General features: G+C 37.2%; 1 protein-coding gene across 1 annotated transcript in view; it reads left to right on the plus strand.

The window, feature by feature from the left end:
* LOC134755934 (lachesin-like) overlaps window positions 1–27,935 on the plus strand; it is a 67,889-nt gene that overhangs the window by 28,220 nt on the left and 11,734 nt on the right. The window contains exons 2-4 of the mRNA XM_063692632.1: window positions 20,047–20,153; window positions 22,547–22,732; window positions 26,691–26,883. Coding sequence (XP_063548702.1) covers window positions 20,047–20,153; window positions 22,547–22,732; window positions 26,691–26,883 — 486 coding nt within the window. The remainder of the gene's footprint in view (window positions 1–20,046; window positions 20,154–22,546; window positions 22,733–26,690; window positions 26,884–27,935) is intronic.

Raw genomic sequence — 27,935 nt, forward strand, 5'->3', positions numbered from 1 at the left:
TATTTTCTTTCTTCTTTCTTTCTTATTTTAACAGTTATGGATTTAATGTACTCGTAGATTCCTAATACAGGAAATATTATTAATGTAATTTTCTAGTACATTTTTGCTTTAATATATAGGTACTGTATGTACAATATTTATATACCTAACTATGGTCATTTCCAATTTTCCACTCAATTACGCAAATGTTACTCGTAACTGGTAGAGACCTTCTTAGCGTTTGTATCTTTGTGTTCTTCTTCATACATTTAAAAGGCTAACGAAATGTAATCGTGTTAAATAAAGTGATTTTATTCATAATACCTACAATTACATGTAATTTACGAATTGTACCAATAAACAGCAACGGTTTTATTTACACACACCTACGTTATGATATTACGAAAACCAATGGCGGCGACTAAAATTCATGATCAAAAGACGACTAACGACAAAATTCGGTAGGTACAATTTATGTAGATATTTACGCGTGAGTTAACATTAATTTTGTACCTTTGATATGACAGAGCAGGTTATTACCGCTAAGAAAATTAGTTAATTAGGAGTTCGCATTGGGTTCCAACCGCGAGGGAATGACCCTACTTCGGTATGATATTGAAACTTGCCGTTTTCATCTTCAATCATACATCTTATTGGGACCTACGCTACGTAATCACAAAATATTATTATGTTTTTATAGCGAACTTATATAAAAAAAAATTTAGACACGGAATTAATGTAAACAAACGTGTGACCGGTGACAAAAAACTCTTGCAGCATTCAAGGTACTTAAACTGTCCATATTTTCCATATTCATTAGAAATCCTTTTTTTTTACATTCTACTACAGAAATAATAACTTAGTTAAAAGGAAACGAAATTTTAACATAAAATATTTTGGTATATAAATTTTTCACTGACTTTCGTTCGAGATCGAGTGCTCCCGTAATCGCTTTTAATGGCTTTAAATTTAAACCGACTTTTTAAAAAGGTAGAGGTTATTTACAAAACAAACGATCAAATTGATAAGTATGTAGGTATGCTAACGCAAAACTTTTTGTATAAAATATAGTTTCATTTCAAGTTGATTCCATTTTTGTCAGAACCCAGTACGAATCCATGAGGAATTGAGGGAACTCCTTAAATCTTGATGGGTTCAGATCCAGACCATGACACTTGAAACATACCTGACGTCTCGTCTTGACCATATCAGGCCTATGGAACTCCGCGCGAGCTCGGATGTTGATAATGTTTTTTACAACAATTACGACACATTTATAGTTAGATATCTACCCAAGACACCTAAGTGTTTGAAAGTGGCGCGTCGGCAACCCTAGCATTCTGTCAGCGGCGCGTTGCGGGGAGCGGCGCGTTGAAGGTCATTGTATTTTTGTGTAGGTATCAAAACGGTAGGTATTTGCGTTTTCTTCGAGACTAAAATGTAAAAATAAAATTAACTTCAAAAAGAAACTTAAAAACGGTTAAATAAAATATTACCCCTTTTATGCGCGCCTCTGTCTGACTAATTACGTTTTATCGGAGTGTAAGAGAAAGTTGCCCTCAATTTTCGACCTTCGGTGTTCGCGGTAGGCCCTCTGACATGTTTGGAGTCGTTCGATTTTTTTTATGACTGGCTAGTAACTTACAATTACTTTTTAAGTTTTTCTGCGAGCCCTTACTTTGAGAACCCCTGACTTGCCTGCAAGTGTCACTTTGACAGTGACATTAGTCTGTTTACATGTTTACATTCATTCCGTGTGTCTAAAATTTTAATATACATATACAAATACATAACAGAAAAAGTAAGGGCAAATCGCCTGGCATGGTACGGGCATGTGATGCGGAGGGATGAAAGTCATGTGACGAGAAAGGTATTAAGAATGAATGTGGAGGGAGGTACGAGGAGAGGAAAACCGAGGAAAAGGTGGATGGACTGTGTGAAAGATGATATGAAACTAACGCAAGTGAATGATGAGATGACGGGTGACAGAGAGGTATGGAAGAAAAAGACATGCTGCGCCGACCCCAAGTGAATAGGACAAGGGCAAGCGAATGATGATACAAATACATACAGGTTATGTACCCTTCCCCATTCCCCATACTTCTAGACATACTTATGTGCGGGTCTCCTTATTTTCTTCAACCTCAACGAGTATACATGTATGGATATGGATTATAATGATCTGTTTGGCGGAGCCTGTAGATAATTAAGTATTATGTAAATAAGCTAGCTTTAAAATATATAATACCAATCGTCAGTAGATCAAGATAAATAATGGTAGGATTTCATAATTTCTCTTTAACTTAATAGATTGTTAAAAAGGTAACATAGGTTTTTCAATAGTTCGTCTGTTACTTTAGCACAAATGTATCGTCTATAGCTCAATCGGAATAGGACCAACTTCGAAATCTCTTGGACAGTTATGAAATTTGGTACATATGTTAATTAAAGGTCCCTTGTTCATGTCCACACCATTTGACAATGACATTTGGGAACCTCGAGGAACCGCAGCCATCTTGGAATATGTGTGCCTTCCTGGAAAAAAATGCATTTTACTCTGAATCTACGTATTCTATGTAAATGTGGTGTAAGGCAACGTTAAAGCTTATTAAATTCAACACAAAACATTCCTACATACCTTTGCGGAAAAATTAAATCTTCTTGTAGACAATACTTGCTGAATCCACATTGAGCGCTTATACTTTTCCAGTGGACATTCTCTTGATATGAAACTTGGATGAATATGAATTCCACGTTTGTCTGTACATTTGTACGTGATCTACCCCAATATCAACAAAAAGAAAAAAAGAAAAACCAAAAAGACATATACTATTCAAGATGGCGTTTGATCCCCGGAGTCCCCGAAGCTCAAATTTTAACAGGGATCCCAGGGATTGAAGGTGACAAATTTTGTTTCTGTCACTATAGTCTAAACTCCATTCAAGACCTAAAGTTTGTTTTTGCCGTCACATTGTTTTTGTTTTTCCTCCGTTAAAATTTGTATTGCATAGCACTCGTGTACCAATAATGGATGTTTACTTTATCGAAATCTACTCAATAGTGTATGTAGGCGCTAGAAGAAAAATAATATTCGGCGTCCTCTCAAGACGGCTGTATTGATTTTTATTTTAAATAAAGTGTAAACAGGTAATGAAGATCAAGAGGGATTTACCGATACATAATTTTTAAAAATCCGTCCAGTATCCTAAGCTACAGGGTGTACTGAATCATCATTACTTAAACCCATGACCCTACTTTTTGGTTGTCGCAGTCGAGTAAAAGTAAAAGTTTAAGTCGGGGTGTTAAATGTATAGACAAAAGTAGAATTCATATTCCTCTAAGATTCCTAATAAGACAATATCCCCTGAAAGGGTATAAGCGCTAAATCTTGATTTAGCAAGTATTCTCTATAACAAGATGTATTTTTTCCACAAAGATATTTAGGACTTTTTTGTGTAGAATTTAATAAGCTTTAATGTTGCCTTACACCATACTTTCATAGAGAACGTAGATTTAGAGTAAAACGCGAATTTCTCCAGGATGGTACACATTTTCCAAGATGGCTGCGATTCTTCGAGGTCCCCAAATGTTAAATGATGTGGACATGAAAAAGGGACCTTTAATTAACATATGTTCCAAATTTCATAACTTTACTGTCCAAAAGATTTCGAAGTTTATCCTAATCCGATTGTGCTATTATTTGGTAGGTAGTTACTCGTTGACAAAAGTTTACTTAAAAAAACCGGCCAAGTGCGAGTCGGACTCGCATTCCAAGGGTTCCGTACATTACACAATTTAAACAATGTATTTTATATGTGAAACGTGAATGAAATGTCTAAAAAACCCGTAGGATTCGGATCAAAAACTAAGTAATTAAGTCCGACTCACGCTTGACTGCACATTTCTAATAGGTTTTCCTGTAATCTATAGGTAAATATCTATTTTTCAAAAATTTAGACAGTAGTTTCGGAGATAAAGGGGGAATGGTCATTTTTTGCCTATTTTCTTTAATAACTTCTAAACTACTTATCATAAAATTATAAAAAAAATATATTTGAGATTCACACAATGTTCTCTTTCATTTGATATGTAACACGATATAGTTAGAAAAACTTTATTCTTTCATTAACTGAGGCGTTAAAGTCCAAACTCAAGGTTTGCCAGCGAGCGATGGAGCGCAGTATACTAGGTGTTCGCAGAACTGATAGAATCAGAAACACGGAACTGCGCTCCAGAACTCGAGTTGTAGATGTAGGTGTCCAGACCGCTAAGCTTAAGTGGGACTGGGCTGGGCATGTCTGCCGCATGCACCCTGAAAGGTGGGCCAAAATGGTTACCGAGTGGGACCCACGGAACACCATAGATGGTGCTGGCCGGGGTGCAGGCAGGCCGAAAAGGAGATGGCGGGACGACTTAGACGCATTTTATCCGGATTGGCGGGACACTACAAACGACAGGGTCGAGTGGAGGAAACGAGGCCTCCCCTTTGCCCAGCAGTGGGACACTAAATTAGGCTAGTAAAAAAAAAATCTCATTTACCCCCCAAAAGTGGCCCCGATGTTTAAAATTCATTTGTTTACGTTACATGTCTGTCTTTGGGTCACAAAATTACATATGCATACCAAATTTCAACTTAATTGGTCCAGTAGTTTCGGAGAAAATAGGCTGTCACAGACGGACAGACAGACAGACAGACAGACGCACGAGTGATCCTATAAGGGTTCCGTTTTTTCCCTTTTGAGGTACGGAACCCTAAAAAAGAATATTCCGCCTAAAAACATAATCGTTCAATCATTGACTGCTCTGAAACGCGATCAGGTTTTTTTAAATCTTCTTTCCTTGGCAAGCGTAATTAACTGTACAAATAGGCTTTCCTTCCAGCGCCATTGATCTCTGAAGAGGGGTCTTACACTGTTAAATATATCACAATGAGCTTTTCTTTAATCATTTTTTTTTAATGCTTGTGTAGGTCGTTAACTAGAAAATTACAAGAAAGAAGCTTTACATTTACTTTTCCCTTCACTAGCTCGGAAAGCCGTCTTTTATCCTTTAAAACAAGCGGGGAAAAACGCATTTTATCCACTAGTGGGGAAAGTAAATTGACCTTGGATGGAGCGTGTTTAAGTAGCTTGACAGATAACAAAACGTAAAACGCTCATAATAATGGTTCGTTCGATATTAATTATCATTAAATAAATGGTTTGAGAATCTAATAAAAATACCAGATTTAGCTTTATTTAATGTTTTGAAGTCATAAACCTTAAAATTCCATAATAATCGTTTGTTTTTTAATAATTATGTTAAATATAATTCTGAACGCACAAGTTAAGTCGATGCAATTTCAAAACGCATCATTGACATTTAATACGTCAGAAATGACAACATTGTCAACAAAAATTTTACTTAAAAACTTCTCACGTAAAAGTACAGAATTTCCAGAGTTTTTTGTTATAATATCGTACAAAAATGAGTGATTCCAGTTGATGAAGATGATCTAACGCCTGTGGATGTTGCACTTTCCTCGCTATAGTGAGGGGAAAAGTTTTGTGTTACACACGGGTGCAAATGTATTTTACTTCTCGTGTGTTATAACACTCGCTACGCTCAGGATTCTATAGTTGAACCACTCGCTTCGCTTGTGGTTCAACTATAGAATCCTTTCGCTTGCTCGTGTTTCAATTCCACACTCGCGGGTAAAATACATCTTTGCACCCTTGTATAACAAATAACTATTACGCTACTTTCGATGGTTGCTGCGACAATGACATTTTTGAGTAGCAATCGTTCTGACTATTATGACTGGTTTGTCGGCGGGTGCTGACGATATTATTACTTATTGTGTGCTTAAGTTGTAGAGTCAACGCACGATACCGACTAATGTAGCTTGGTGTGTATTTCTACTTTTGCCAGTAAAGACTTGTTACCTATTTTAAAATCAAATACAATATGTACATTGTACTTATACGGTTTTTTAAACAGTAATATAATATAGGTGTTTTTCACTTTGATGACCATCGCCTTTTATGTTCTGCGGAACAAGATTTTCCGATCCCAAAGCACTTTGTTATCAAATTTAAAAATATCACCTGGAACGTGTACTATCGCGATCCAGTTGCGGAAATTCACCGCTTTAAGTTGCCTTCACACCGCATAAACTATCGACTCGCGAACTTAGTTCATGCTAGACAACAGGAACCAGACAACCGAACTGATAGTCGATAACGATGGAAACTCAGGCGTCTATAACTCAACTCAACTAAATAACTAACGCCACACGCGTACACTAAATTATGTCACGGGCGGCGACAATAATCGGTTCAAGTTTGCGGAAACTCAGAAAGACTGTTACAGAACAGTCATCATTGTTGATGAAGGCGTCATTGTTCAATGATTTTAATTATTCATATCGTTATTCATTTTATTATTGGAATAGTAATCATTGAGCAGTTTTGTTTCAATAATTATAATCATACAGGATTTCAGAAGTTAGGTTAGGAACAACAAGATGCGATAGGAAGTTTTATTGTAAGAGAAAGTAGGTACCTACTTAGTCTAGCTGGTAGAAAGTAGAATTGATGATCTTTTTAGGGTTCCGTACCCAAAAGGTAAAAACGGGACCCTATTACTAAGACTCCACTGTCTGTCTTTCTGTCCGTCTGTCTGTCCGTCTGTCTATTCGTCTGTCACCAGGCTGTATCTCACGAACCGTGATAGCTAGATAGTTGAGATTTTCACAGATGATGTATTTTTACTGCCGCTATAACAACAAATACTAATAACAGAATAATCAGCACTGCAGCATCTAAACATGGCATAGAACCGACAATCTGTAGATGGATTGGTACTATGCTAAATAGCCGACTAATAAAGTCCACCCTCATGGGAGATGAAATATTAGCCACGGCCACGAAGGGTTGCCCACAGGGGGGGGTTCTTTCACCGACTCTCTGGAGCCTGGTAGTGAACTCACTGCTGGAAGAACTAAACAAAGGCCCAATATACACGGTAGGGTATGCAGATGATTTAGTGATTCTTGTAAACGGGAAATTCCCGGGAAATGTATCGGAAATCATGAATACAGCAATGAAGCAAGTGGAGAGGTGGTGCAACCATCATCGACTCTCCATCAATCCTGGCAAAACAGTAGTAGTACCGTTTACCAGGAAAAAGACCCTTAACGGCATGAAACAGCTGAAGCTTTATGGAAGGGTACTGGAAATGTCCGATGAAGTGAAATATCTAGGTTTAACACTAGATAAAGAACTGAACTGGAAAAAGCATGTCGAAACTACCATAACCAAGGCACTGAGGGTGTTTGGAATGTGTAGAACGGCATATGGCAAAACGTGGGGTTTAAACCCAAAGGTACTGAGATGGATCTATACCATGATGGCAAGACCTATCATTCTGTACGGATGCCTGGCATGGTGGCCAAGGACACTAAAGAGCACATGCAGGGATGCCCTTACGAAAATACAAAGAACGGCGTGCATGGCTATTACTGGCGCATATAGAACGACGCCAACAGCGGCGATGGAGGTACTACTAGACCTCCCGCCGCTGCACCTAGTGATACAATCTGAGGCGCGGAAATCGTTACACAGGCTGGCTTTGACAGGCCTCTGGAGCGATAACAAGCCAAAGACTAAACACACAAACATGGAATGTGACAATTTCATGAAAAGTATTACGAATATGGGCTGCGATAAGATGCAACCCAAGTTTGTGTTCCGTAAGAATTTTAATGTTAAAGTTCCAACAAGGGCTGAATGGACCGAAGGTCTTGAAGCACCAATGTCTGATGAAAATGACATCATATGGTACACAGACGGGTCCAAGACAGATTCTGGTACTGGGGCAGGCATTTATGCAAATGACTTTAGTAGTAGCATAAGCATGGGCAATTACGCCACTGTCTTCCAAGCCGAGACATACGCTATAATTGCCTGTGCACATGAGAATATAGTTAGGCAAACCCAAGGGAAGAATATCTATATTCTCAGCGACAGTCAAGCTGCACTCAAAGCGCTTAAGGCGCCTAGAGTGGACTCTAGACTGGTATACAATGGCATCCAAGCTCTGAACAAGCTTGGAAGGCAAAACAAAGTGCAACTGGTGTGGATCCCAGGGCACGAGGGATTCATGGGCAATGAAAATGCAGATGAACTTGCCAGAGCCGGATCTGCAAACAACCTTATAGGTCCGGAACCATTCGTGGGGCTCTCACAGGGAACCATCACAACGGCTATCAAAGACCTTACTAAGACCAAACACCAGGAAGAATGGGACAGTCTGACGGGTCTAAAGCACTCAAAGCTCTTTATACAAGGGGTAGACTCTGGTTGGAGCAAAAAGCTTTGGAAACTTAGCAAACGGCAACTCCAAATAATAACGGGGGTGTTTACTGGCCATTACGGGGTCAAGGGAATCCTGGCCAAGATGGGGCACGCTGACAACACCGATTGTCGTATGTGTGGCGAAGAGGAAGAGACAATAGAACACCTTATGTGTGAATGTCACGCCCTCGCCAGACAAAGAATGAAGGACTTTGGGACAGGCTACCTGGTACCAAAGGAATTCAAAAAGCTACCCATAAGGTTCATCATCCGGCATATGGAGATGGTGGGGAAGGCTCTTGAGTAGCGGACGGATCTTTCCTAGGGGGTAACTGCACAAGAGATCCCTATGAAAGAAATCTCCCTACGAAGTGTATCCGTAAGGGCCCCCGAAACTATAAGATAAGATAAGATAAGATAAAAACAGAATAATATAAATATTTAAGTGGGGCTCCCATACAACAAACGTGATTTTTTTGGCGTTTTTTTGCGTAATGGTACGGAACCCTTCGTGCGCAAGCCCGACTCGCACTTGGCCGGTTTTTTTCAAATTAGACAAGATCCAAAATTTTTACGAACAAAATACATATACAGTGATCTGTGTTATGGCACTCCTTATACTAAATATGTAGGTGAACTATGCAATTATAATTAGTACTGCCTTTCATTATGTAGCAGTCACATCATAAACTGCTATTAGTTAAAAGAGATTATTCGACAAATATTTCACCGTTAAACAGCTAAACCGATTTAGATGAATTTTAGTGTAGAAATATTTTTAATCCCGGAGATCATAGGAAAATTTATAATAAATAAAATAAAAATAAAATAAAAATGATTTATTCAGTAACTTATTAACTTAACAGTATGCAGGTTGGTGTCTCTTTTTAAGTATACAGGATACTTGTGTTAAGATACACTTCGCTCTTCCTTACTGGTTTGCTTAGTAACAATATCAAAACAACAGTTAAAACAAACAAAACAACACTAAAAATTAAAATTAATATTAAAATTACTTTAGCTTTGAAATTAACGTTACAGGAAAAGGGATGAATTAAGTTAAACAGAAAATAGTCAAATATCTAACTATAAGCCACGTGTGTGTGTGTGTGTGTGTGTGTGTGTGTGTGTGTGTGTGTGTGTGTGTGTGTGTGTGTGTGTGTGTGTGTGTGTGTGTGTGTGAGAGAGAGAGAGTGTGTGTGTGTGTTTGTGTGTGCGCGCGCACATGCGTAAAGCGTATGTGTTGGCATAAAAACGGTATGGTTAAATTGGGTGGAAGCTGAGCATAGAAGAGGATTGGAGAGAGGTTACGTGATTGTTACTAATAAATCTTCTATTTCTGTGTAGTTTTAAGATTTTAACCAGTTTTATTTTTACATTCTTTATACGTAGAAGAATATAAATCAAGGGCATTGTCTATGAGGTTATATAATTTTGCACATAGAGCGACATACTGTCTTCTAGCATATACAGACTGTATTTTTGGAGTGGGGATAACATTTCGTTTCTTTTTCCTTGTGGACCTTGTTGAAGAATCCTCTCGACAGAACCTAGTATTTTTATGTCTACGCAAAGTCACATTCCATACATACCGTTTTCTTACCGATAGGAGGTCACTAACTTCATACAGCTTATCGGTTGGGAACCTGTATGGTTTACAGTACATGACCTTAAGTAAAGCTCGTTGAGCTCTTTCTAATTGAAGGAATTTGGTTTTAGTGGCTCCACCCCAGACCGGAATGCAATACATAAGAACCGATTGTGCTAAAGATACGTAAATTTGGTTGAGAAGATTTTTGGTGGCAATGTGTTTTAAATTTTTAAATGTCCATATGAGTTTGCGAGTACGTAACATGAGCTCTGTGTGCATATTCCATGTTAGTCGCTGATCTATCAAAATGCCTAGGTATTTAACACAGTCAACTTTGGTGATAGGTGAACAAGCGCAGTTTGTTTAAGTCGTTACAATTGTGAATCCTGATATTATACATGTGGTCTGGTTGTGTCCTGTTGTATTTTGAGAAACATATGTAGTTTGATTTATCCGTGTTTAGGGTGAGAAGGTTTGCCTGAAACCAGCGGGCAATTTTGGCTAGTCCAAGTTACACACATCATCCCAGGTATCTCCATAAAACACAACCGCTGTGTCATCAGCGTAAGCAATGATCGACCCCTGCTCGATATGCAGATTGCAAAGTTGGTTCATGTACAGAAAGAGCGTAGGACCTAATACGCTCCCCTGGGGTACTCCATAGTTTACATCACATACACAGTTTATAACACAAAACTTATCGTTTAATTTAGTCTACAATACCTATACAATTTGGCTTATACAAAAGTTACAAAACAGCTAGAATCACTTTTGATATTTAATCATCACATTAATCGCTTCTTCTAGCTTAGTGTTATCCAGATTAAACCATATATTACATATTATGTTGAGCCTTTTTTCCGATTGTTGCCTGAATATGAAACCTTCATCATTGTTTAATATTTTACGCGCGGAATCTAAACAACATAAAGCACTTAAACAACACGACAACACACTTTTTGCCATTTTTTACTTTCTTGTTTTATTACGCGCTGGGTTTCACCCGCAGAACAGGAAAATTATTTCGCCATGTAAAAAGAAATTATGACACGAGGATAAAATTTACCTCCGCTTGCTCTCTGCGGTCTTATCCTACTTTACACAAAAGCGGGTGATCACATTACCACCGCACGTTTGTTACGCTCCTCACAAAATATTTTCTTAAGCTACATTTATACTGGCGTATCATGCAACCTTTACGTGTTAGCTTTATTGTAATCACTAACGCTACATTGTGTTAAACCCTCGTCATTGATTTTGACATACGCATATTGCCGGCATGTATTCACCTCTCCAGACAAAAACCCTGACAGGTATGAAATAATACCTAGTAGAAGGCAGAATGTGCGGTTCAATCAACTAGCGTAGCGTGCGTCCTTGACCCAGTTTTTTTATATGTAAAATGTGTTAAGCGCCACTTGCTCCATCCCACTAACCCGGGGTTAACCGGTTAAACCTGAAGTTACCATTGTTACTAGTACAATTTGATACTGGGTTAACGGTTTAACCGGTTGGAGGGGTTAATTTTATACTCTGAGTAAAGTTAACTTTCGCTGGACCAGCACGGTGTCTGTTATCTCTCTCTCTGTCTCTCTCTCTCTCTGTCTCTCTGTCTCTCTCTCTCCCTCTCTCTCTCTCTCTCTCTCTCTCTCTCTCTCTCTGTCTCTCTCTCTGTGTATATTTGTTTGAATATACATACATGTACCAGGCGAACATAACTATGAAGGAGGTTTCGCTCAAATTTTTATAAATTATCAAACTTCGAAACAAGAGTGTGACCAGTAAGTTGAACAGGGTAATTTCCCGAAAGTAGGGTAATTGATGCTCTTCTTATTAAATCAATATGTATATGTATATAAGAGATAATTTAGGTAAATGACTAAACTATTGATTGTGCATTTCAAACTAGGTCGGTATGGTAATTCCACGATAACAAGGAGATTAAACACGATTACATGAATAATGTTTGATAGTTAGTTTGTTAGTTATGTATATTAAATAATGTTTAAATATTATTACCCCTTCCTATTTTCATTTCCACATTACGAAGTTTCACTTCTTCAGCGCAGAGGGACCACGCACAATTTTTTTTATCGGCATTTTATTGTCGCAGGTCACACCACACCGGTCACACACCTCTCTCCAGTTTAACCAGGCGGCCGCAATCCTGAGTTGAATGTTGGTCTCCAGTCATCCGGAATCCTGCACAATGCTACCGAGATATTTGTATTGGTAGTATTTCTGTACTTCTGTCCGTAAACCAATATGGGCTTCGGAGACTGAATCGGGGACATGAACTGCGTTTTTTGAACACTCAACACAAGACCGCCTTTCTGCAACTGATGCTTGCACGAAAGTAATAATTTCTGCAGCTCTTTTCGGCTCTTGGTACGCCTACCTTTCTGACAGACGCCAGCGTGTCAGAGTCGACGACAAGCTGTCAGAATGGTGTGGGCTCTCCGCTGGCGTCCCGCATGGAGGAGTACTTTCACCACTTCTTTTTTCTATTTTTATTAATGGTATCACAAAAGCACTTATGTCATTACCATCTTTACGCAGACGACCAGATCTTTCCCTCAATGATTACTCAAATTAATTCTGATTTGGAGTCCATATGGGATTGGGCGTGCAAATTCGGTTTGAAGATTAACGCTCAGAAGTCGCAGGCGCAATTGTCTTTGGTAGCCCTTACTATGTAGGCAAGTTCTCAGACATGGTGATACCTGACATTTTCTTTGATGGGACTAAACCCCCGTTTTCCTCTATTGTCCGAAATTTGGTCACATCATGGATGCTGCACTATTAAATTAAATTAAATATTAATGGATACATTAAATGCAACCTTTTTTATTGCTTTTTTTGCGTTAGAATTACGAGAAATTGCAAAACATCTCAGGGCGCGAGTTCGACTCGCACTTGGCCGGTTGTTTTTTGTTTATTTCTCTGTAAATAATGACTTCAATAAAAACGTTTTCAATATAATACCTTTATAAAATGAGCACTCCATTTACAAAAATTGAGAACTTTTTAATCTCAAGTTGAAAGTGGATCATAATCCTGAAGCTTTATTGAAATATTATTCCCATTTTATCCTTAGGCATTCAAGCTTTCTCTAATTGCACATCTGACGTTTCCAATCAAAACAATTTTAATTACTACAATATAGGTACTTTATATTTGTAAGAAGATTAATTATCTTTATGAACGCAAAGGCTAAAAATGAATAGAGGGATAAAGTAATTCTAAGCTAACTCAGTGTTATGTATGCTTAACTGAAAATTTAATGGTAGTTTCCAGCTGGTCATTTGTCATTGGTCTGGCGACGCCGGTGCAAGCTTTTATTAATATTTCCAGCGAATCTAGGCTTTATTAGCAAACAACCGTCACTTGGCTGATAAATTATTAATGTGGTAGCGCAGGCTGTTCCGCTGCGAAAGGAAACGGCCCGATACTGCATGTTTCGCTATTTATCGTGAATTAAGCTGGAAATCTCTGATTCTAAATTGCATTTAACGTTCATTGTTTTGAATAAATTACCTGTAGTTGAATACAATACAGTTGAAACAATAAACGACATCAGGTTCGATAATTTGAACTAATATCGCGGTTAATTTTACTAGAGTTAGAAGGTAAGTACCCATACCTTATATTAAATAGTAATCTATTAAAAACTTTTTACAAAAAAAAAGAAAACCGACTTCAAAAAGGATAAAATAACATATCCTTTTTTATTAGGGTATCCTTTTATATAATATGCGCTACCAACTGATATGTTTGAAGTTGGTGCCAAGCCAAATTTTAAAGCATGCCATGATTTTGGTGCGATTCGATATGTACGTTGCATTGGTTTACACGACGGCAATGAACATACTTTCTGTAGGTGTAACATGGCAAACCTGCATATTGCAGCCACCGCGCGTACTGGCCTGTTGTAAAAAAACCGGCCAAGTGCGAGTCGGACTCGCGCACGAGGGGTTCCGTACCATTACCCAAAAAAAACGGCAAAAAAATAAGGTTTGTTGTATGGGAGCCCCACTTAAATATTTATTTTATTCTGTTTTTAATATCTGTTGTTATAGCGGCAACAGAAATACATCATCTGTGAAAATTTCAAATGTCTACCTATCACGGTTCATAAAATACAGCCTGGTGACAGACGGACAGACAGTCAGCAGAGTCTTAGTAATAGGGTCCCGTTTTTACCCTTTGGGTACGGAACCCTAAAAAAACTAAGCCCGTCTTTTGTTTTTTCTCATCAGTTCTCTCTTGGAATTTTGTTACAATTGCACAACTCTCATTTTATTTATTTAATGTGACTCTATGCTTATGATTTTTGTTGAAAGTTAATACGAGGACTGCGTCTAATGCAGGTAAAATGTATTGTATAATCATACAGTATTAAGTTTCTCTTTATCTTTAAATTCAACCTAATTTAAGTATTATTTGTACGTCACTGGATGTAACTGAATGAGGCTTGGGTTAGGTTCCGACCCGAAATCTAAGAACGCACGATTGTTGCAGCCCTTTCTTCTGGTTTAAAACTGAAGACGCATGATTGAAGTTACTTATTTTCTTGATATTCGCTGATGAACTTTTTATCTGCTTACGCCTGGTGAGCCCGCGTAGCCCGTAGTAGCACCCGTTGACGGAATTCATCGTTCGGCTCGACGAAGATTGAAACTCGAGAACGTTAAGGCCAGTGACGATATTTTATTGGTTTAGACTCGCGTACTGACGGAGATTACTTTATTTTATTTTACACTAGCGATCCGCCCCGGCTTCACACGGGTGCAATGCTGATACATATAAACATTCCTCTTGAATCACTATCTATTTAAAAAAAACGCATCAAAATCCGTTGCGTAGATTTAAAGATCTAAGCATACATAGGGACAGACAGACGGCAGGAAGCGACTTTGTTCTATACTATGTAGTGATTACCATATAATACCAAAAAAACGGCTAAGTAAAATTGTACCCATAATTAACGATACGGGATTATGCGGTGCAGAAAAAATACGTTGGAAGTTATGTTTACTAGTAGGTATATTAGCAATTTTAATTTTTCCGTAAGTGACCCAAACTGATTTTATCCCAATATTTCTGTCCTCTATCACATAGTATGGGTAGGTATTTTGTAACATATTATGTATCCGCAGCGTGTAGTCATACACTCTCTGCTTAATATTGCTTGCCATACTGATTTATCATTCGCGTGATGTCCTACAGTAATAACATATACTAATCTATGGTCCTACATAGCTAGAGGCGCTGCCTCCACCGGAAAAAGTATGGCCTCTTTGAAGCGCAAAAAGATGGGTAATTTCATTGAATTTATGAACGTATCAACGCTTAAATTACTTTCAAAATTCGGACGTAAAACATTATAAAAGAAAAAGAAGAATTATATTAAAGAAGAGGTACTACTTAACAATGTACATTGTGTATTAATCAGCAAAGATTTAACATACCAAATTGATCATCCTATCTAAGTAAGTACCTATCTTGTCTAAGGCTGAGTTATTTCGTTGGTAATAATTACCAATAACACAGCACCAGCAGCGTCTCACTCATATACTAAAGCCATAATTAAGTATAATATCGCATAAAATTGGAGCCCAAGAGCGGATTTTTCTAGTTACTCGAGCATGTCAGATTAAGATATGAGTGATATCTTGCTTCCCGTGGTCGACCTTTACCACTTTTAGCCGTCTATATTGTTAAGTAGATTGTGGATTTGGTCATTTTGGTCCAAGTTAATGCTATAATTGTGCTATCACTTAATCTGACAGTTATTTGTACGCATTTTCTTAATCTGACGGTTACAATGTGTAAATCGGGTTTCAGAATTGTCTGACCCCCCGCAATTTAAAAAAAAGTTTGTAGACGCTTCTCTGACCACTGAAAAAGAAAACATTATATAACCTTTTATTCTTCCTGTCATCTGATCTTACGATTCCAATAGGTCTCTACGACGCCCGTGTAACTTCAAATTAGCATCTCCGGCTCCCCTACCATAATGTTAGAAGGTTCACTCGCTTTAGCCAGAGAACTAGTCAGGTACGTAAGTTTTTTTTTATCTATTTAATAAAGGGGTTTTATCATATTTGATGATGGCACCCCCATTGTTACAAATCAAAATCACAAATTTACCTTCGCTAGGTACGTAAGTTAATATTTAGTAGTGTAAAACGCGGAATGAGACACACCTGGGATATATCACCTAATCCTTTTCATTTTATTTGAAGTACAGTAAGTAGTACAAGTGTATTGGTTACTTGTTGGTTGGTTGTACAGTCGAAGGCAAGAATATCGATCCAGACAAAAGGCTCAAAAATATGTGAACACGACTTTATTGTCTAAGGTGTAAGAGCGTACACATATTTTCGATATTTATGCCCTTGACTAACCAGTAGGTTACTTAACCATAATAATTATATAATATATTATGCCTATAATACTCGCCATTCTCTTTGTAGATACACACCCACTTAGTAAGAACAACCGAACATACAAGTCCAATAATAGAAAGTTCTTAATGTAAATGTTGAACCATCTGGCAGTAACAGCACATTGGCAAGCCAAACTTTACTATATCTTCGTCTCAGAACCTAAACCAGCCGACGTCAAAACCTCTATTACAGTATGAGTATTTATGAGGTTAGAATTACGACGTTAGGTCCCACCTACTGTTTTCTTAGCCTCGGAAAAGCCAATTTTGTATGTGTAACAAAGCTATTTGATCATTTGTTAAAATAAATAAAAATTATTTTGACAAATATTTTTCATTTTGATATCAGTGTACTGCGCAGCACGCGCGAATTCATGATAACTAACTGACATAACTAATTCAGATATCGTTTTAAGGTCAAGTGTACGTTAGAATAATTGGCCTCTCTGCTACTCCACATATTGTAACATGGAAGTATCCTATGTTGCTTATAAAAATACCTAAACTGTTAACTTTCAATTACACAAGTACTTATACAACAAGCAAATACACGTAAATACTTGCCGTCCAAAATAGCGATTACCCGCAGGTGCGGGAAGTGGCTGACTCAGTTTACACTAAAACGGTAATACTAAAGCAATATGAAACACTTCCAGAGGCACCAACAAAGCGAGGTATTTTGTAAACATTTTACTGCGTCCCAGTCTGCGAAGATATTGTGAACGCTGTCGGGGCAAAACGACACTTTTTACTACCCTCCATGACCGTTCACTAACCTCACATCTTGGTAGTTGTGATAAAACAGGCCGTTTGCTGAATAAAAAATGAAAAAAATCTATACCATACGAAATATCGTAAAAATATATGCCTTCTATTTTTTCGCTTTGCACTGCAAATATTTATTTTTCGATATGATGCGGTTCAGCGTTGGGTATATTTTCTGCTCAGCCATATCTATAGTTTAACACACATTCCATGTTACCAGTGCTACGAATACAGTCGATCACTATAATGTCGACTAATAAGATTTATTATAAGCTTCTTCCGTTTTGCAGGGAACTCTAAAACGTGCCTTATGAATGTCTGAAAAATGCGAAATTAATGGTGGCACACGAGGTGCGCTATTTCGCTGCCTTTGGACGGTCATAAAAGCGACAAAGCGCCATATCTAGTTTCCTCTCACCATATTTCGGACACAGCTGCAAAATTACATGACAGACATGGTCATGTTCTTAGAATACGGCACTTGGGAACATAGTGCCAATATAAAGTAATACTATCATTCTTCTGATACTTAAATCTCTTATAAAATATGTTGAATATTTATTGTATTAGGTAAATGCAATTCATCTGATTAAATACACAGGCATATAACCATACATATATGCACGATACGTATTTAAAATGTCGTTTTGTATAGAGTTAAATTGGTTATGTACATAGCCCATAATAGGTACGAAGTTGTCAGGTTATAGGTTTTAATATAATTAAAGACTCATTAATTGTACTAGATGAGTAGTTTAAAACGGTTTTTTTACTTTTCGAATTTGACGGGTACATTAGATGGCGCTACACGTCTCAGTACATTATGCAGTAACTGGCTGCCAAAAATTGACGTTTAACAATTCAATGACTACAAAACATACGGCGCAATACAGCGCCAACTGTTTCAGCTATCAAACTACGGGGCACGTTTATTTCTTAGATTTTACCTCTCTATTATAATCAATACCTCTATGATATCATCTTTTCAAGTCGAAACGCACCTAAGTAATCAAGATTGATAACGGAACAACTTTTCCATTTGACAAACCAAACAATAATGTCTGTAATCGGAATGTAGGTACAACTCAACCATACACAAATTGGACTAATTTTACAAATTAATGGAGGCACAGCTTTTAGCAGTTGAATAATTGATATGTAAATAAGCAGCACGATAATTACAAGCGCGGCGCCCGGCCTACTTACAATCTTTGAAGATATTCGAGTCACATTTCTAAAGTTACGCAAGTAGTCCAAGTTGAAGGTGGACAGTTGACACTTTGTTGCAAGGTTTTAGCAGTGAGGTGCAACTGTGGTTGACAGTATCGCGAGCGCCGACAACGAGCTTGCGGCAACTTGGCGGTTTACTCGCGATAAGCCCCACTAGCGTACGCCCCACAAACTAATGTCAGGGAAACTTAGTTCGTCGCTCATCAGTCTCTGCGGGCGTGCAATTTAAACGATTGTCTTGCGAACTAATTCGCACCGCATAGAGTATAATGTTTTATATGCAGTCGCGAACATGAGCAGCAAATACATATAACAGAATCGCATGTGCTTTCATAAAATAGTCATGATTGTGAAGAAGCATATTACACCGTTCATTGAACTTGCTTTTTTTGTAACTAAGTCCGTACCGATTAAATATTACTAATTTGTATTTAAAGATAAAACGCGTTTCTCGTTTTATATTTTGTATCTAAAATATTTTCAGAAGTAATATAGATTATTCAAAATAACTGCAATATGATAAACAAAGATATATTTCCGTATAAGTAAGTATAAGTAAGTCACGTCACATAAAAAACTATCAATATGACTTTAACTTTGAGCCTCTGTGATTGTGTTGACTTCGGTTGTAAACGAAGGATTATATTTTTAATTGAACCAGTCCTTTTACACTAGCGTATGAACATTCTAGATCCGGCTAACCCACCTCAGATTATTTATGCAAAAGTGAAATTAAGCGGCAAAACGCTCTCTAGCCTGGCCGGTGCAAAAACTAATAAAACATTAGCAAGTTCCGTTGGTAGTTAATTGAAGGGGCTCTATGACTAGACTCTCACTAAGTATCCAATGTAGAAAGAAAGCTTTAAATACGTAAATGGTATATAATGTAGCTTTTCTAACGGTAAAGAGGCGATTTTTTTTTACTTGTGCCTATACTCGTAAAGTCAGCTTTCTTTTTATCGTCAGCACGCTTGTAAATATAGATTTAGATCTTACATAAATTTGTTACAGTTTTTATACAGTATTAGACGTGATGTCGATTTGATGGTATTCTTAAATGTGTTTACAATCTATAAACAAAATAATCTTCTCTTGCTGTTTATTTATCAGAGCTACTTACCGGTTGCTCCACGCACCCACCTATTCGGTCTACCATATAGCATAGCAACTACGCCGTCGCTGTTTTCTAATGAGAAGAAAATTATTGATACCTAGATATTCATTTTGCGCTTCACTACTACTTCAGTATCGCTACATCACTGTTTGTTGAAAAGAAATAAACGTTTGCTTCAATTTCAAGGCTTTCATTACGTAATACTTTACATTGGGACATTACAGACGTAATGTTACTTGATGTTATATGTCTGCATAATTATAGTATTTTATCAGTAATTCTAAAATAATAAAAGTAAAACTATACTACTCATTTCTTTTTTTCGGGTTATACTACGATTACTCAGTAGCATAAGACAAAGCAGATGTGATTATCAGACCCCGTTATCAGTGGTGAAATTTTAATGAAATGCAAGCTCACTCCTCCACCGGGCGGGTAAGATTCCGCAAGCTATAGATTCACCACTGATAACGGGGTCTGATGATTATCTCTGCCTATGCTCCACTGACAAGCGTCTCTTGCCAAACTATACCTACTTAATATTTTTATGCACATATTAAATCCTAGACTTTCTTTACAGGAGGAGTAGAAGTGCCAGAATTCGGAGAGCCGATCACAAACCTAACAATACCTATTGGACGCGACGCTACTTTCAAATGTATTGTCGTCAACCTTGGCAACTATAGAGTGAGTACAAGTTATAATCAATTTATTGCCTAAATATAATTGCTTCACGTTCGACAGAAATCAATAGCTCACCATAATACCAAGGCACCCGTTTCAAATTAAAGACGTGAGTGGATGACGTGCTATGTTAAGTAACATAATTTTGAGTAAATCGCAGTTAAACATTAATCAGCTGTAAAAAATGTTTAATAATCGATATGACGATGTTGTTTTTGTAAAAATGCAAGTTATACTGATAGACAAATTAATATAATCCTTATTTTAGAAGTATGCATATTACTATATTTTTTAAGAAAAAAGGTAGGTACATATAACACCTTCATCCACGTTAAAAATTCGCTCATGAAGTATGTTGTTTTCGCTCAATGATCTAAAATTCCATTACTTCGAAACTTGTCTTCGAAATAGTCATATACCTATTTCGAGTTCAATAAAAAAACTGTTTTTTACAAAAGAGTACACAAAACAGTAATTTGTAAAGCTATAAAATAACCATATTTTGTTGAGATTAACTCTGTACCATTAAATGAGCTTATGCTTACCATCATACTTATTTAAAACATGATAATTAAAAGTTTTAAAATTTAATAATATCCTTTTGCCGTTTGTGGCAATGAATGTAACATTTTCAATCGACACTCATAATTTCTAGATCGACATCATTTTTATCTTCAAATCCTAATGGAGTTATTCCTTAACCCGCTATAAGCTTCAATATCAGTGCTACATTCAATTGTAGAAATTAAATAAAACGGAACTAGTTAAATGCGAAACATAAATAGTGGCAATACCAGTTGACTCGTCACAACAATCGCATTTTTGACAGATTTTTGTAAACATGATTTTTATTTTAAAATGTCTGTGTTAAACTACTAATAGTTATTTTTCGAAAAAAATAATATTAATCATTAAAATGAATAAAACTAAACGCAATTAAACTTGGAAGATAACATAAAACGTGTTTATAAGGCGATGCTTTCAGGCGGTGTTTTTAATTATGAGTTGGCGGATTTTGATCACGATCACAATCCGCCAACTCGAATCAAGATCAGATTTAAAAGTCAAAGTCAAACAAAAAATGTAAAGGATGCACTTATGCGGCTTAAGGAGATAGATGTATGGACGTTTGCATCATGTATTGCCTATTGAAGCCTAGTAGCGGTGCCCTCAATTGTAAGTAGCATTGTAGCTATTAATCGATTGTCTCTGCCATTTTGACTTAGGTATTTGTAAGAAAGGCATAATATATAAAATACCGAATTGAGGCTTTATTTAAAGTTTTATAAATAAGAGGGTAAACGTTTTGATAGTAGTGTCTAATGTCTCGATTGTCTGGATTAACAATCTCACTACAAGTATAATAGTATACAAAACTGCGCCTAAAGGCATCATTAAGTAATAAGTATCCCCCTATGTGAAAGTCACAAACAATTACTCATATATTTAATATTGCATGAGCCTTTACACTTAGCTTGTTTTATCAGGCCTTTGTTCTATTTTTACCTTTTATAAGGGATTATTACATATTTCCTTTACTCGAACACTTTCTGCTATCTTGTTGCTAAGAGGGACAGGGAAACAACATAAATATACTATCATTATCATGAAAAATGAGACTTAGTAAACCCTATAACTGTAGGTAAATCATTTTTAAAGAAAATTAAAATATGAGAAAACAGTAGGTATATGATAAAAAGGAGTGAACGAGAAAGAAAAAAAATAAGCGTAGGGATGTTACATATATCCTCATCGCCCGCTGGTTTTCCCAATGCACCGAGCGACCCGAGTGCTCCTGAGGAGTTCTAATCTGTCACCCAACAGGTGGGTGGGTGTACAGCGCCCTCTGCCTCTGACTTGCCTTACAAGCTACTTCGAACGTACACTGTTATCAGAATACATCTAATGATGTCATTCAGATATCGTACATTTCGGTTGTACTTGTCCGTACATGTATTGACGCGAGCGAGACGCAGGATAACTAAGTGACATCGTTGAGATACCATTCTGATGTCAGTGTACGTTCGAATTGGCCTGTTAAGGCCCCCACTGATTATCAGTCCGCCGGACGATATCCGCCTGTCAGTTAGTATAAAAATTTGACAGTTCCGAACAACTGACAGACCGATATCGTCCGGAGTTTAAGTGCTGCGTGCTATACAGTTGTATTTTGGGTGCATGTAAATTAACTCCAGTTTGAAAGTAAATACAGATAACTCTTAGGTGCTAAAACCATTAGAAAAAATATTAAAATTCAGTAATCAATTCCCAGATGCAAATTTTCAAGGGCTAATAGTGTCATGGTCTACGGCCTACGAGTAGTCAACGAACTAGAATCGTCGCTGCGAGTAGTCATGTATAATACACATTGATCATATTTTATTTGTTTTGCTTAGGTCGGCTGGGTGAAAGCAGACACGAAAGCCATCCAAGCCATTCATGAGCACGTGATCACACACAACCCCCGCGTGTCCGTGTCGCACGCGGACCACTCGACGTGGTATCTGCACATCAAGAACATGCAAGAGGAAGATCGGGGGCAATACATGTGTCAGATCAACACGGATCCTATGAAGAGTCAAGTGAGATATATTCTTCTTCTTTTAGAAAATGGCTGTCATCAAATTTATGATGATTTTGTCGATGTCAGAACTGTGCTGTTAGAGTATAACGTTCTTCGGTAGTTGCTTTTATTAGTGATAACTGGACTTTAAAGTCACGATAGATTGCCGGGTGTTGACCGAAGAGTGGTATTTTGGTACACACATACATGTTATTAGTTCACTGCATAATAAGCTACCAATATTACACTTTGAACAACATTTATGGGCGAAAAAAAAAAAGATTTTTGAGACGACTTAGCCATTTTGAAGTTTAACCGAAAATCCCAAGTGCATCATAAGTATCAGTGAGTAGTAAGAGTATCATAAGTTTTGTTTAATGTTACCCGCCAATTAAAAGTAAATTTTGTCTGTTCTCTGTCTGTCTGTTCAAAATATTTTGTCAGATTGTGATTTTTTGCTGGTAAAATTTTAGTTCCCAAAATATGCTCTGTCTATGCGGCCGACGGTAATGAAGAAAACTACTAAACTAATCTACTAAAGTAATCTAAATTAAAATACATCTAAATAAGGCCCCCGCGGCATTGTGCCAAAGATGCTGGCAGCATTCCCTCGCTAAATGGCAATACTTAAGCGCTGCGAGAGAAAGCTGCCAACTCTCTGGTCACCGGTAGTATCGATGAGCTTTTTGCAAAGTTCCTTAAATATAACATGTGCGCTTGGACCCCACGGCCCCAGTGTCTCGACACCAAATGCCACAAAGTGGTATTGGGGGCCGAGACCTCGATAATTAGCAAATTAATTTTGCTTTCAGCCGCCTCGATAGCTGCCCCAGCCCTGGTCGAAGTTCTTGGTAGATGTCTAGACCCGTCCAATCTTCCACGGGACCAGGGTCATACCGTTCGGTTTCTTTCCATCGTCCCTCAAAACGCCGTTTGGTTTAAGTATAGCCGGCGCGTTGACGGTGGCAAGAGACCGGCGGGTGATATCGTTTAGTTTAGGGCAGCATGCCTGGAGAGGCGACCAGCGCTTAATTGACCAGAAAGGCCGTGGTATCCAAGCACGTCGACGATATTTTTTTTGTATATACTAACTAAATCGACGTCGTACAAAGATTTTAATAACAAAACTCTTTTGGGTTTTGATTTTGGCTTTATAATGCTCTTGTAATCTAATCATCATATCACTCACTAAAGTTTAAATACAAAGCGTCAGACACCGGCCCTAAAAAATCCATCATAAACGCTGAACTAAGGATTTTGAGTAACATGAGACAAATATTAATTTCCGTACTTCTAATAGGTTTATATAAGTAGTTGTAGGTGCACGAGTATGCGAGTAAAACGGTACTGATAAACGTCAGAAGTTTAACATGAAATTCATATTCCAAAAATGCTAAAATGAAGCCGTATTCAAGCGCTATGGAGCAAATTGGGTCTCTTTCGCTATTCATCATTTTGCTTCGATGCATGAATCGTTTAGGTGTCTATTAACGAGAGGAAAGAGCTCTGTCCGGTATTTCAGAATTGGCTAATTGTGTCTGCAGGATTAAACCCTAAAGGGATGAAATGGGGGATAAAAGATGAAAATTACTAGAGTAAGGAGTGGTTCAGTAAAAAAGTAGCAGTGAATTATTTGGTATATCTTTTTATCTTTTGCTAATTATAAAGCAGTTTTTTTTATCTGTATATATATAATACTAGCGATCCGGCTTCGCACGGGTGCAATGCTGATGTATTATACGTAATTATAAAGCTTCCTCTAGAATCACTGTCTATTAAAAAAAACGCATCAAAATCCGTTGCGTAGTTTTAAAGATCTAAGCATACAGGACAGACAAAAGTGTTAAATAAAATCATAATGAAAAATATGAGATTGTTTGATTTTTCTCATTTTTATTGCAATGTACTTAGAGAAACTTTGAACAACGCAATTTAACAATCTTCACTTGCCGTTTTTCACAATGCTACAATTGCATTTCCATTTTCACAGCTTGTTTTATGCTTTTCGGAATATCATGTTACGAATAAGTTATACTAATTAAATAGCAGAAATTTACGGAGGAGGTGCTATCGCGACGGCCATTTTTTTTTAAATCTAATTAAATTAATTTTATCTTGGGTAATAGTGAGGAAGTCTCCCCAATCTAACCTCTGACAGAGGTTTTTCCATGAGAGATAAATTTCTGTAAAAATGGCGAATACAAAAAAAATTGAAATTCCATGTAACTACCTCAAAGTGAAGTCAAGTCAAAAAAGTTAAATATTCGACAAAAGACAATTTAATAAGGTACCTATTATTTAGCTCATAAAACTTAAAGAAAAAACTATGTTTATGAGAAACACCTCATAAATTCTCTCAGAAGACGCTGTCCAAAAAGTGTTGGGACTGTTAGGAGAGAAAAGGCGACAAAATGAATTCGCCCTTTTGATTTCAAATACGATTGTGTTTGATTTTATAGAATAATCTACAGATTACTATAAAAATGCACTGCTTAAAAATTATCAATGAAAAATCCACATAATGTGCTGCCACTTTTTTTCCGAACTACTCACTAAGGGACTAACATGGAAAACGGAGTCACTTCAATGATTTTTACGCGGAATAAGTGGCGGGCGAAGTATATATCTATGTAAGTAGTAAGAAGAGTCTAGTAATATAAGTATAAATTATATTTTCTGGTGCCTGTTTACAAGGCGGGTAATGTTTATTCTGAGAAACCACTCCCAGTTACAAGTTACAAGCATACGTGTGCTAACTCGGGGCACGAATACTTAATAAGTGATGTAGCAAAATATTTTACCGACTAAAAATTATATCGGTGTTACTGTCAACATCTAGATATTATTCCACATAAATATATATCGTTTATTTTCTCTTCATTTTAACATAAAAACAATAAATAAATTAAATCGTTTATTATTGTCTGACGACCGGTCTGGCCTAGTGGGTAGTGAGCCTGCCTATGAAGCCGATGGTCGTGGGTTCGAATTCGGGTAAGGGCATTTATTTGTGCCAATAGCTCAATAGCACAAATATTTGTTCCCAATATACTTTTATTATGACATGATATCGAACCTCTTTATAGTAATAGATTTTCAGTGAGCACATGTGATATATCGACATCTTATTTCTCGACATCAAATCCCTAGTCCGTGCCCCGAGTTAGCACATGTATGGTCACTTGTAACATCATATTTTGCTTTAATTGACTACGAACATGCGCGCGCAAGCAGGTTCACAAAGGAAATGCCTGTGCTTTCAGTTAAGTCCATTAACTACTACATACACATATGTTCATTACCTACTTTAAAAGAATTTAGTATCTCGTAATGTCCTGTATGAGGGCTCTTTGGCACTTGTAGCGAGCATTTCACATGAAATATTAGATAATAGAAAGAAAGAAAGAAAGAAGAAAATACATTTATTGAACGTCACAACATTACATAAAAAAAGAAAGGCATGCAGACATAAAAAAAAACATTAGGTATCCCTACATTTTTTATTTTAAGTAATGAGTATCAGTAATGCGGTTATTTGTTACGATAGATTAAGGCTGCGTTTCCACCAGAGATCTGTGGGGATGCGTAGCGAGAGATGTTTTTGTGTTTTTGTTAAGAACCAATCGAATCACTTGATTTACGTATCATCGTTCAGCGCAGCTCTAGTCGGCAATGTTCCATTAGTTCTTAACAAACACATCCCTCCCTACGCATCCTCGCACATCTCCGGTGGAAACGCAGCCTAACCATACGATATTCAGTAGTCATTTTCATTCTGTTAGATATTTGTGTGCTCAAGCACAATATATACCTACAGGGTATTTTTTATTATAAAAATAACTTACATGTACAGTGAAACCTGGATAACTATAAAATATAAACCACGACACACCACTACATCGCACCAATACATAATTAAGTGTCAACCTGTTGTACGGCTATAGGTATCATTTGAACTAACCTAAGTTACTTTACAGATGGGCTTCCTAGAGGTGGTGATACCACCAGACTTCGTGCCAGAGGAGACTTCTGGTGACACGATGGTGCCGGAGGGTGGCACTGCCCGGGTGGCGTGCAAGGCTCGGGGGGTGCCGCTGCCGCGGGTGATGTGGAAACGCGAGGATGGCCAGGAAATCGTAGTGCGAGACCATACGGGATCTAAGACCAAAGGTATAATTACACTTTACAGATGTATCTACTTACTTTTTGCTACATTTGTTACTCTCTTTTCACTTTCTCCTCTCATCTACTCAAAGGTTAACTGGAAGAGATCCCTCAAAGGGATAAGTTCGCCTTTGTACATCTTATTATTTGTACATACGGTTATTGATTCCCCATACAAATTTCCACCCCACTTTTCACACCCTTAAAAGATGATTTTGGTTATAAAAACTATCCTATGTACTGTCCCGGGACTCAAACCATCTCTATACCAAATTTCAACGAAATCGGTTCGGCGGCTAAAGCGTGAAGAGGAGTTTAAAAAAAGTTATTTGTTTAAAGTTTATATGATTTTACTTCGGAAAGGTGTCAATGTTGATACCATAAATGAATTCAGCACCCCCGATTTATACGAAAACGTTACCAAACCCGGCCTAGCAGCTTTACTGATGTAGATAATCAAGATAAAAATGAGAGCCCCAAATAAACCTTCAAGAGCGGATATCTCAAAAACTATAGGTATACAAGATATCGAAAAACTTGACTGAATAAAACTTGTAATAAATTTACTCTCTTTTCATTTTGCATAAGTGACCAAGTCGCTCAGACGCATAGTTTCCGAGATATAATCGAAAAACCGAAAAATGGAACCTTCAAACCCCCCTCTCCCCCCAGCACCAGGGTTACGGCCAGGGACTTTTGATATGTTCATCTTCTACAAAGTTAAAAATTGTGTTCCTAGCATTTCCCTCTATACATTTTTATTGCTTGGCCCAACCATGTAATTTTTAATATGTATTTTTGTACAATAAAGACTACTACTACTACTTCTAAAGTAAAGTGAAAACCCTATTTAAAGAGTGGCTATCGCCTCGTGTTTGGGTATGGATATCGGTCTGAATATCTACATAGATTTTAAATTCTTTTTACATCTACATCACATCAATATATATTTCGATTCTTTGCAGCACAACTTTTACATTACATTAGCGATTATATTTTACCTAAATAAAAAAGTAACACAAGAGGGATTTTAAAGAAAGCGTGTTTTATTCCCGGAA

This window comes from Cydia strobilella, chromosome 3, assembly GCF_947568885.1.
Source record: "Cydia strobilella chromosome 3, ilCydStro3.1, whole genome shotgun sequence".
Lineage (NCBI taxonomy): Eukaryota > Metazoa > Arthropoda > Insecta > Lepidoptera > Tortricidae > Cydia > Cydia strobilella.